We start from the raw sequence: 12,633 nt of genomic DNA on the forward strand, positions 1-12,633 counted from the left end.
GGGGCCGATATTAAAAGTTTTGTCTTTAAATCTGTATTTTCGTAATAAAAGTAGATCTTTAGATGGCTAAGAGACTAAGTAGAAAATTAGCAAGACAGTGTATACATGTCATATAGCCAGGAATGTATCCAATAGTATACCAGCGAAAAAAGGTACCGGTACAAAAAAGGAAGCCCGATGAAATCGCACTGAATCAAGGACATTCTACATGATGAAAGCTTTTTGATAGAATTTAACACGCCAAAAAATACTGTAAACCGAAGCCTACGCTTTGGCTTGAACAGGTGTTGTTGATTCAATGTTTTTTGTGAAGTTTGTCTACCTTTAAAATGGTAAATGTTAATTTACGTTACAACTACTGGAACTATTGCACCGGTTGTTACGAGTAACGACTATAATCTCCAAGCTGATCCTAGGGTGGCAAAAGACAGTATGTATCACATTGGTCAGGCAGTATCCATTGGCTAGAGAGGGTCCAATACGAGTGTAGTATTTAACCCTATGTGGCCAATGGATACTGCCTGGCAAATGTGATAATGTCTTTAGGCCTTACAATCTATTTGGCGATTAAATGACTATAGAACATTGAAATGTCGAAAACCGTGGATAAGTTGGTCAAGTTAAGGCCACCACCCCACTTTAAAATGGAATGACCCACAGTGAAGTGGTGACGAAGGGGATTCCCCGTTCGGGACTCCATTTCTTTACTTTTGACAGCATGTAAACATACGTAGCAAAAGAGATATACATACGGAGGCAACTGACAATGAATACACAACTATTTAAAAGTATTACAAATATTATTCATAAAAAATAAATATAAATGTAGCTCTAAACGTGTGTAATGGAAGGTCTGTAAAATTGTTAGTCGCATTCTGATGCAATCATAGCCGACACGCATATGACAGTCGGAGAACAGCCGGCTAGATCATTTCTCTTTTACCTCCATGATCTGATCATCTCAAAGCCTCCAACCTCAGCGTACATTACCATGCCTGACCCCTGTTCCAGGTGCCGTGTGATCGCGTGTCAGAGGTGTAAACTCCCTCGTTCACGGCGAACAAGACGGGTCAAGCCGACCTGGGCCGGCACTAAAAAATCCTCGGCCATGTTTGTTCTGAGTTTGGGCTCCTGCACGGCTCTAGTACAGGTAAGTTTCCCCGTTACATGACCAGCAGTGTACGCCGCCATGCTGCCTGCTGTGCTAGTGGTGTAGTAGTTCTGTGACCAGCCTGTGGAAACGGACTGTTACAGTGACTCTAACAGGTGGTTGTATGGAAACATCACAGCTCTGCCAACTATGCCCCCCTCCCCCATCCTACGTGAAAAGGTCCAAGCAGAGGTGTGGGGTTTGGCTTATTTTTGGCGTGTTTTAGGATTTTTATCGGGCTTTCTTTTGTTGCGCTGTTTTTCTTTTACGCTTTACCCAAAAGATACCAGTGCAAGAAAGAAACCCTGATAAAAAGCAAAAAAAAAACACCAAAATTTATTATAGAATAAATTATGAATTATAAACTATTATTATGATGATTATAGCTCCATGGGCTGATTGTCTTGTTAGTGTGATACTGCCTTGTCATTTTAATACTATATCTTGTCAATGTGAGTCTGCCTTGCCTTTTGGACACTGTCTTGTACTGTAGGCAGCAAAGGTTTGCTTGGAGATTTAACTTTTCTACCATTTTTTGCAAATGTATGACTCAGTTTGAACCATTGATGTCATGAGCGTGAATTTCTTCTTTCCATGAATCACACAATTTTCTGTTGTCACGTCCAACTGCAGAAGGATCTAAAATTGTGTGTGAATGACAAAAGTGTGACTTACATCTTGTAGTGGAGAATGTAGTTGGCAGAGTATATGAGTGAGTGAGTGAGTGAGTGAGTGAGTGAGTGAGTGAGTGAGTGAGTGAGTGAGTGAGTGAGTGAGTATTAGTAGTAGGGAGTGAGTGAGTAGGGAGGGAGTGAGTGCTTGAGTGAGTGGGGGAGTGAATGAGTAAGAGAATGAGTGAGTTGGTAAGTGTTTGTCAGTTGGTGAGTGCATGAGTGAGTGAGTAAGTGAAGGAGTGAGTGAGTGACACCACCTCTAACTGTAGTTATGGCATGTTGTTCCAGACTACAGGTGCTGACAACACCCCAGACTTCTGTCCGACAGAACACACCTACCCCCACCCCTCCATACCTGGCCTGACCTGTGAGCTTTGCCCTGCAGGTAACACATATGGTTTTCTGATGTTGATATCAATGTCTACATTTAGGTAATAGGATACACAAGAAACTAGAGAAATAACATTTGCAAAGCAAATGCATAATGTTTACCTTCGTATATGGTCTGCCCTGTTAATTTTTACTCAAACACATTCACATATGTGTTTATGTGTTTATGTGAATAAACCAGTCATCATCATCATCATCATACATGTTCTATGAGTATATTGTGACAGGAGCAGAGCAGACCATGAAATTGCAACATTATGTAATCCAACACCAGTCACCGTGGTGACAGACATCAACAAATCATGTCATTGGCCAGGTCAGAAGTTAGTGTTTGGAACAGAAGAAGAAGAAACTGAGTAAAAACAATATGTTTTCCTTCGAACTCGAGCAAAGTTAAGATATGAATCTGAGAAATGTTGATTTCAAGTAGCATCCACTATTTTTCATCAATAACATTGAAAAGTTTTCTAATCTGTGAAATGAAGTCCCAGAAACTTGACTGACTTAACAGTTCTTTCTATCATCAGTTAAATATTGGTGAAATCTAGCCTGGATGCCAGACTTTTTCCAGGGCTAACGTACAGGGGGCAACAGCTTGAACTAATAATAGTAAGCTCCAGGGCCAAAACATGCGTAGTGATATTTGAAGATGGTCCCTTAAAAAAAAATCAATGGCTTCCAGGCAAAAAAAAAAACTATTCCAAATGATGTACTAGTACTTGTATGAAAGCTGTAGAGACCTTGCATGGGGGTTATCGCCGTTCATAAATTACAAAGTAACATTAAATTGTCAGAACTTATTACGAATTATGCTGATTATGTACCTTACAAAACATGTAAGGATCCATTAAAAGGCTTCTTTAACCCTCAACAGAACACCTTCCCGGACTGATTAATCTGTACACCTGGGGTCCGCGCAGACCCCAGAGCAGTTTTTTGCTGATTTTTAGAAATTATCAACATGATACCAGCTCAATTGTTTTGCAAACTGATGTGGGAACCTCTGTGTCCACATTACATATAAAAATCATACATTTTGAACTTTTTCTATTTTTTGGTGAAGAAAAGAAGACAAGAAGAAATACCCGACTTTTAAACCCATTTCAGATTGAAGGGGCTTTTGAGGCCCAACTTTGATCTCAGATAGCGGCTAAACGGCTTGCGCTAGAAGTATCAAATTTGGAGACCTTTCCTAGAATGTCTCTGGAAAAAAGTTCATATTAGTTTAATACTAGTAAGTTGATGTTTTTTTGTGTTGCCATGGCAACGGGCAGTTTTTTTTGAAAATAGAAGTAATTTTGGATTAAACATAAAATTTTTCTGAGTTTTGTATTAAATTACACTTCTTTTCCAACATTAATAACATCTTACATAATCAAATATAAGTTACATCATTTAATATGCATAGAATATGCTAATTTGATGACGTCATTTGTCAAAATCCAATATGGCGGACTATATTATTAGCTCTGACATCATATGACGTCATAATTACACCAAAGTTATTAAAATTTAATTCTATTACTACACCATTCTCTGAAAACTTGGTAGACATACGATGAGTGCATAAAAACATATAAAAACGGAAATAAGGTAATGTATAAGAACGCCAGTGTATCCATTACGATCGAGCGCCGGCTGGGGTCCGCGCGGACCCCAAAAGAAAATCAGATATAATTTTTTTTTTAAACGGTAGAAACGGAGTTTTCTGCACTGTATTGAGAGACAACTTTGTGGGTGACAATTACCTAAAATTTCAGAAAAAAATCTTTAGAAACAAAAAAGATATTACAGAATATATAGTGCTGGGGTCCGCGCGGACCCCAGGTGTACTGTTTAGGGTTAATAAATAATATTCTTCATGCATACGTGTGTTTCCACAGGTCATTATGTAGAAGATCACTGCACCCCAGGCAGTACCCGGAGCACGTGTCTTGTCTGTCCAGACAACAAGTACCAGCCCTGTCCCTCCAGTAACCTCCGCTGTCACAGCTGCAGCGACTGTAGCGCGGCCTGGCTGGACGGCAGGTCAGCCCCTCCCATCCTACCCTGCTCACAAACCCAGGACAACATCTGCCAGTGTCCCCAGGACAGGTTCTGGAGTCTGGTAGAGCCGGGATGTAAAGTTAAAACACCATGTGGACCAGGCCAAGGGGTGGCACATCAAGGTAGGAGGTCAAACTACTAAATATTATATCTAGGTTTTTAAAGCTCCTCTGCAGACCCACAAACTAGTGCGCACGGGTGAATAAAAAAAATTATGACAAAAAATAAAAATGCTATACTTGTCTACTAAACCACAGGAATACAAAGCCTGTATTGAGGCAGAACATTAATAAAAATAGCGACGAATATGGCAGGCTGGCACATTCTGGCTTTTTCCGAAATTTATGGGTCTGCACTGTACGTAGTGAGTTCTTGAGTCATGGAGCTTCGGTAGCCTGGGTGCCATCGTCTAGAGTTACCACCGGTTCCGCAATTGCAATGTTGCAAACTACCATGGACTTCCAAGGCCTGAGACAGGCCAGAGCCTGGAAGGACTTTTTTCTTTGAGAACAGGCGAAAATCAATGCGCGTGGGGATGTCATCCATAATATTAAGTCGATGTGGCCTATAATAATATGTTCTTCCAAAGTTCTGACACATACATTTTCTTACAGGTGCACTGCTGGTGCGCTAATGTGTAGTGTCTTTAATGATACCATAGGTCTTTATAAATTGTAAAAGTTTACTTGTATACATGCCTGGGATTTGTTTGAATGTCATATTTTAAAATGAGGTATAGTATAGTATTTTTTTCTGTATGTAATGCCATTATGTCATTTTACACTCAGTCTAATAGTCAGACACTGTGGAAGGGAATATTGTATATTCTAAAAGCGTACATCACTCCAATATCACTAGCTCATCACTGGATGTACAAATCTGTCCACACAGCCACATACAAGAGTGATACAGTCTGCATCACCTGCCAAGATGGCTTCTTCTCCAACGAGACATCTCTGGTGCAGGTGTGTGGAGAGTGCAGGAGGTGTGAGGAGGAAGGGTTAGAGACACGAGAACCCTGCAATACAACCAGTAATGCTGTCTGCAGTGCACTGCCTTCTGTAGGTACGATACATGTAGTAGTGCTGCATACTTACTTATAACATCAGCAGGTACAGGTACTGTAGAGCTGTACTCTGCAGTACAACCAGCAATGCTGTCTGCAGTGCACCATATTCTGTAGGTAGGTATGGTCTTTGTTAGTAGTGCTAATTACATTACATTCAATGTAACATCAGGTACAGGTACGTACATGTACCATACTCTGCAGTACAAGTACCAGCAATGCTGTCTGCAGTGCACTGCTCTCTGTAGTTTAAAGGTAGTACGTAATGCTGCATACATGTACGTACAATACTTAATCAGGTACATGTACGTGTACAAGTACCATACTCTGCAGTACAACCAGTAATGTTATCTGCAGTATTCTGCCTTCTGTAGGTTAAGGTACATGTAGTGATGCTGTATACTTAAACTACATGTAACATCAAGAACAGGTACATGTAGCATACTCTGCAGTACAACCAGTAATGTTATCTGCAGTATTCCGCCTTCTGTAGGTACAAATGTAGGTACATGTAGTGATGCTGTATACTTAAACTACATGTAACATCAAGTACAGGTACATGTACCATACTCTGCAGTACAACCAGTAATGTTATCTGCAGTACACTGCTCAGGTAGAGTAGTGCTGCAATATTACTTACATGTGCAGGTATATACTATTAAAGGGCTGTAATTTATACTATAAAGTCAGTAATTAATATAAAGATTCTCTTGTAAAACCAAATATAAAGAGGTACTTTCCTTGATGTGTTTGATGTCATGAGTGAGTGTATTTAACTTACAAGTATATTTTATTCCATCTCTCTCCAGGCACTCTTCCCTCCACCTCACTACAGCATAAAGATGGGTTAGAATGGTGGAAGATCACTCTGATAGTTATGAGTGCAGTTGGAGCTCTGCTTGCAGGAGTTGGTATCATTGGTTATATCAGAAAGAAAATGACAACAAACAATGCGGCCAACGGAGCTGTTGTCACCTACAACCCTGGTAACAGTGCTGTTTATACTGCCGTCCCTCCAGTCCCTCAGAATGCTGCTGTCCCTCGTGCTGCTGTCCCACCTGCCCATCAAAATGGAGCTATCCCTCATCCTGCTATACCTCCAGCCTCTCAAAATGGTGCTGTCCCTCATGCTGCTGTCCCACCTGCCTCTCAAAATGGTGCTGTCCCTCATGCTGCTGTGCCACCAGCCTCTCAAAATGGTGCTGTCCCTCATGCTGCTGTGCCACCAGCCTCTCAAAATGGTGTTGTCCTTCATGCTGCTGTGCCACCAGCCTCTCAAAATGGTGCTGTCCCTCATGCTGCTATCCCACCAGCCTTCCTAAATGGTGCTGTCCCTCATTCTGCTGTACCTCCATCCTCTCAAAATGGTGCTGTCCCTTATGCTGCTATCCCACCAGCCTCCCTAAATGGTGCTGTCTCTTATGCTGCTATCCCTCCAGCATCTTCAAATGGTGCTGTCCCATGTGCTGCTATCCCTCCATCTCCTTCAAACAGTGCTGTCCCTCATACTGCTTTTCCTCAAAATGCAGCTGTCTCCTCTCCTGCTATTTATTCCGAAAATGTATCAGTTCCTGCTGATATCCTACAGGCCTCCCCAAATGGGGCTATTCATGCAACTATCCCATGTTCCTTGGCAAATGCTGTCCCTCGCCCCTCTTCTAATGGTGTTGTCACCGGTGCTGCTATCACCCCTCCCTTGGCAAATAGATCTGTTCCTGCTGCTGTACCCCCTCCTTCCACTGTTAGAGCTGTCTATGCTGCTGCCTATAATGGGACAACATCACCTCAGTCACAAGACAATTGTGGTCCAGTTGGTCAGCCAAGCAGTGTTGTCATTGGCCAACCAAGCAGTGTTGTCATTGGCCAGCCAAGCAGTGCTGTCATTGGACAGCCAAACAGTAGTCTCATTGCTCAGCCAAGGAGTGCTGCTAGTTATGATACTGCACAACCAAACAGTGCTGTGCAGCAAATACAGTTTGAAAGTGGCCCTACAGGCCCCCAAACCAGGTCTGCTACAGGTGATCAGCCACAGCGCTCTGTCATTGCTGAGCAGCCAAACAGCGGAGCTGAATCGGCAGAGCGATCCACGACCTTCACAGCTTGCCAGCCCAGTAGTGCTGTCCCCAGTGCTGGTCCAATAGAGTATGAAAACATGGAGCAGGAGACAGCACCTAGAGGGGCTGGTGAGTCTAACAATCACACTGCCTATCATCAAGGTACACATCCTTATTTATTTTATAGTTCTTTGTATCACGTGTTTGCATTTGTCACATATGTATGCATATATAGTATGCATGTACATAATTCTATGTATACATTGGATATTAGAATTTAATCTGTAGGTTTGACTCCTCACTGTTTTGTAAAAATCAACCCAATTAAATTATATATATGGCCTGGTATGGACCTGCTGCACCTAACATAAGTTGAACTTTCTGCTTGCTATAATTCTGCACATATTATAATATGTTGCAATACATGATCATTCTGTAAGTTTGTATATACTATAATTACAGACAAGTAATAAATTAGATAATTTTATTTTCTGTCCTACAGATTCCTGGACTGATCCAAAAGCAATCATTCAAGGTGTGGCCCCCTGAGATATATAGCAACAATTCTCCTTAATTTTGCAACAGTTAAATGCCTTACATTTGTTCAATAGTTCACAATTTTAGTGGAAAATTTTCTGTCTATCTATGTATAATTCTGACATCAGCAAATCATCCTGACCAATTGTCTGCAGGTTGCCCTGTGACAGACAACCATGACCCAGAGAACAACACAGAAGATCTGGACCAAAGTAAGGAAAATTTGACTCATTTCTCTATACTATTAACAATTTTGTAAGTTGATTTCATTGTACTACATGTATGTATGTACATGTATATTGCATGTCACATTATATTACAAAAAAGTTCTATAATTGTAGCTGTATAACATTGGTGCTAAATGTTCTTTCAAGGATCAATAATTCCCCATTGACAACCTTGTTGTTGTTGTTTTTTCTACAGAGGATGCTCATGATCCACTTCTGGAACTCCCTGTAAACAATGGGTCAAGGTCATCTAGAGGTTAGTAGCATTTTTCTTTAAAAGGTGATTTTCTGTGTTTTTCTTTTGTTTTACAGATTATTATATTTTATATGACTAGCAGTTGGTCTGGAGTCACTTGGATTCCCTGTTCAGCTGTTCACAATGTCCTTATTGTGCTGAAAGGATATAGGTACAGCTCAAGCCGTTCAGGCGCTATTATATAAGATTAAAGTTGGCGCAAACCTAAAAAAAACACTCGGTCTAAATAGGGTGTAAAAATCGGGCATTTCTTCTTTTTGTCTTTTCTTCACCAAAAAAAAAAGGAAAAGGTCAAAATATGTGATTTCTGTACGTAATGTGGCCTAAAAGGTTCACACATCAATTTGCAAAACAATTTAGCTGGTAGCATGTTGATGATTTCTAAAAATTTGTAAAAAACTGCTTTGGGGTCCGCGCGGACCCCAGGTGTACAGATTAATCAGTCCGGGAAGGTGTTCTGTTGAGGAGTACAATACTGGAGAAATAGTTTTTTTAAAATGTTCTACTAATAACAATAAACAAATGTCGTCTTCTTCATTCTGTCATCCATCTTGATTGTAACAAGTAGCAACTTAACAATTCAATAGCAAATGATGGGCTCCCTATTCAGGTTTTGATTATTATCATAATTAAATATCTATTTTTCATCCAAAAGTTGAGGCTGTTCAGGATTCTAAGGACCCACCGAACAATGCAGACGATGCCTTGGAAAGTAAGCACTAATAAGTGTTATTTAATTTAAAAAATATACTAGTTCTTATTGAGTTGCCTGTCTGTATATCTCGGAAATAGGATGGATTAGAAGATCAAAACTGAGCCGGCTTTAAGATATGGAAGCCAATGTTATTTGATCTTTGTTTCAAACATTACATGATTGTATGTCCAGCATTATACATGTAAGGCCATGTTGATTTGATTATATGGATGACATCCGCGCACACATGAATTTTCGGCCGTTTCCAAAAAAAAAAAAGTTTTCAACCATACTTTAAATTGTACAAAACAGTTGCAAAATGAGCAAAAATATACCATAAGTTACAAAAAAAATTAATAAAAACTATACCAATGTCGTAGAATGCCAAAATCAAACGAAAAAAGACGAAATTGTAAAGAAATGAACTTGAAGACTAGATTATTTGCCAAACCATATTCTGTGCCATTTGCTCAACCCTCATGACCACGTAGATTTCATAATGAAAAGAACTTTTTTTTTTGCAAAACTTTTTTTTTATTCGCACGCGCGCATCAGTTTTGGGGCTCCCGGAGGATGTCATCCATATAATCAAATCAACATGGCCTAAACTATGTATTACTTAATTTACTAGACTAGTACTTAATTTACAGTTATTCACTACTCTGCAATAATTGTACACCCTGTGCTGCTAAGTACTATACAAATTCGAATTCTTGCGCTATATATTGACTCATTCCATGATCCCTGGGCTGATCACATATACAATACTGTAACAGTTTAGACTTTTCTTGCACATTGTCCACCTTTTTTACTTGTAGGTTTGCTTATATACCGAGCAGAATTAAGACCTTATACTAGTTTTTAATTATCATGTATTCATATTTTAATGTATATACTGTAATGTATGTAATGACAATGTGATGTATTATTAATTAATGTAATATAATATAATTAATAACTTATTGTACAGTAGTGCCTGTGAGGCCAAACTTGTAAGTTGTTTTGCCCTCCCTTTTACAATTATACTTAGAGGAATCTAAAATTAACAAATAATTTATAAACAACTTGTTCCTGTGTTTTTTTACAGAAGAAGCCAGAGAGCCTGTCCAAGTCACAGAATATCCGTCAGGGCCAACTCGCCAGGGACCCTACGGTTCTAGTAATGAGGACATCCCTGGAGCCTCTCAACACAGATGATATCAGATGATTTTAGATTTTATACATATTTCTAAAATTGGCTTAGAATAATAAATATATTGTGTAGAATGGCTGTTGAGTGGTCCGGCTACCAGACACCTTTCTGAAGTGTCCACCGAGGTTTAAGATTGAACCTGACTAGACATTGCGTCCTGTATAGATTTACAGCATCTATGAATAATTGAGCAACTGTGGTGTTGTGTGGCGTAGTGGTAGAGTGTTCGGTGCTTAAACAAGGAGACCCCGAACATGCGCCCCAATGTTAATGTTGTGTCCTTGGGAAAGGCACTTTACACGTATCCCCCCTCAATTAGAGGGACAAGTCTCCTACGGCAGTTGTCTTCAGCAGCGCCAGGCGGGCCGGCGTGATCAAGGCTTAACCAAGTCATTCGGCAGCTTGCTACAAGCATCCCAACCGGAACCAACATTGTCTCCCTCGATATGGATTGGCAGGGGAAGACGGATGCCCAAAGTGTGTGGGTCTCATCAGATTCGCAACCTGTTATCCACCTTTAAGTTATACAAATCCACGCGAAGGCCACCGTGTCAACCCTCCTCACTCAGGTGTAGGGACTGACATGGTCTCCATGCATTGTCTCTCGAGTCGGAAGGATGCCAAGAAAAAGAAAGATAGTTGAGCGATTAAGCCAGCAGATACTACATGTAGATTGAGGTCTGGTCATGGGTTCTATTCCTGGCTTGAGGCGTTATGATGTTCCTAACCAAAGCTAGGTACTCATTTTCAAGTGAGGAAAGTTGTGTTACATACATGTACATGTAATAAATGTCTTTCCCAAGGAGTACAATACTGGAGAAGAATCAATGGGTTAGATTGAAATTGGGCTTTGAAGCGCTGCATACCTTGAATTGTACGTAGTGTCCTAGACAAGTGCACATTAAAATTATAATAATTGATGACCTTGGGTATATTTCAAGACCTGAACGTTTCTTGTTGCATTTCTTACCCAATAGGATAAAGGACATAACTTACAGTAACAACTAATACCATTGATACTACAGTAACAATACATGTATTGTGTTTACAATGTCCGCAATACAGCCTAAATGTGTAATAAATATAGACTTTACATCCTTATACATACATGTAATATGTAGTTTTATTGCCTTGCTTTATAGTAATATGTTATTATATAGAATGACACTACATGTTTCTATATGAGGGCTACATGTAGCTCTTTATAATAGCCTTGAGCTCTGGCTACTTGGGCAGTCCTGGCTGTATACTTGTTTATACAGTTAATTTTTTTGTTAAATAAATCAAATCAAAACAAATCTGCCTGTGATACAAGGCAGGAAGATGCACATATAGTATAATACTGTAACTGTTACAGTAAGAGTTACTGTATTTAGATGAGATTAGATCTATGCAGAAACATGACAAAAGAAGACGTTAGTCATTGCAAGGAAAACCTTTTCTTACAATGTAGGTTTTGCAGTAAAAGACTGGAGAAAAATATACTCCCTCAGTCTGTTTTTACCGGACCAGGTCTGGACCTGGTACTATTTTTTATTTAACAGGCCCTTTTTGTATCTGAGGTCTTTTTTTTTGCTTCTGATTTTTTGTGGTTTTAATAATGAGTTGGTTAACATTTGCAAGTAAAAACTGTGAATTTTGTGTTTTCTTAGCCTCCTTCATGATGCTTAACACCATAAGGCCACACAAATTTAATTTGTTGGTTCTCAGATTTTTCAGAAAAAATATCAAGCGACAGGGCAGAAAAAAATAAAAATAAAAACAGGTCTAGGCATCCTCCTATAGCCCCAAATGATACGATAGGAGCCATGAAGTCAACACAAAAGGCTGGGTTGATGTTTAAAAGTTTGAACTTTTAATCAAACCACTGCATTGATAGATGGAAAACTGAATAAACTAGGAAGAGAAGGACTTTCCTTAACTGTTGCGGGCAAAATATGAGCATTTTTTAGTTGATTCAGAACCAGAATTTATTTTTTTTGCAAGTCAGAAAAAAATTAAGAGGCGAATCCGAGAAAAAACAAATTAAATTGGTGTGGCATAACCAATACAAATCTGCCATGGTACGAAAATCTTCTTTAGCATGCTGAAGGTTGAATGGATGCAAACTTTCGAGTCCTGTTTGTATATCAGTTTAAGTTCCTCCCTGCTGCCTAAACTCTATATCCAACTGCTTAAAAAGTGCCAGAAGGCCACTTCATCTTGATCCTTTGACAGAAATAAAGAAATATGAGCATTCACCAGAGTTACAATTTAATGTACTATACTGTAACAATTGTAGTATCCAGTATACATATCAAAGTCAGATAATGTTATCATTATAGTAAGTTCATCTGTGTTACACTGT

At 39.5% G+C, this 12,633-nt stretch overlaps 1 protein-coding gene across 3 annotated transcripts; it reads left to right on the forward strand.

The window, feature by feature from the left end:
• The first annotated feature begins 895 nt into the window (after positions 1-895).
• On the forward strand, positions 896-11,760 carry LOC109470370 (nascent polypeptide-associated complex subunit alpha, muscle-specific form-like). Of its 3 annotated transcripts, none has more exons than XM_019769304.1 (10): positions 896-1,150; positions 2,113-2,209; positions 4,098-4,382; positions 5,152-5,325; positions 6,136-7,542; positions 7,883-7,915; positions 8,073-8,129; positions 8,341-8,400; positions 9,053-9,112; positions 10,182-11,760. In XM_019769304.1, exons 1-10 carry the CDS (start codon positions 902-904, stop codon positions 10,289-10,291), a joined length of 2,532 nt encoding a protein of 843 aa, XP_019624863.1. In that variant the 5' UTR covers positions 896-901; the 3' UTR covers positions 10,292-11,760. The 3 variants fall into 3 exon arrangements, with proteins under 3 accessions (XP_019624863.1, XP_019624864.1, XP_019624865.1); XM_019769305.1 differs by having other exon boundaries at positions 9,056-9,112; XM_019769306.1 differs by lacking the exon at positions 9,053-9,112.
• Positions 11,761-12,633: the final 873 nt, after the last annotated feature.

Source organism: Branchiostoma belcheri, unplaced genomic scaffold, assembly GCF_001625305.1.
Source record: "Branchiostoma belcheri isolate BF01 breed outbred unplaced genomic scaffold, Haploidv18h27 scaffold220, whole genome shotgun sequence".
NCBI classification, from domain to species: domain Eukaryota; kingdom Metazoa; phylum Chordata; class Leptocardii; order Amphioxiformes; family Branchiostomatidae; genus Branchiostoma; species Branchiostoma belcheri.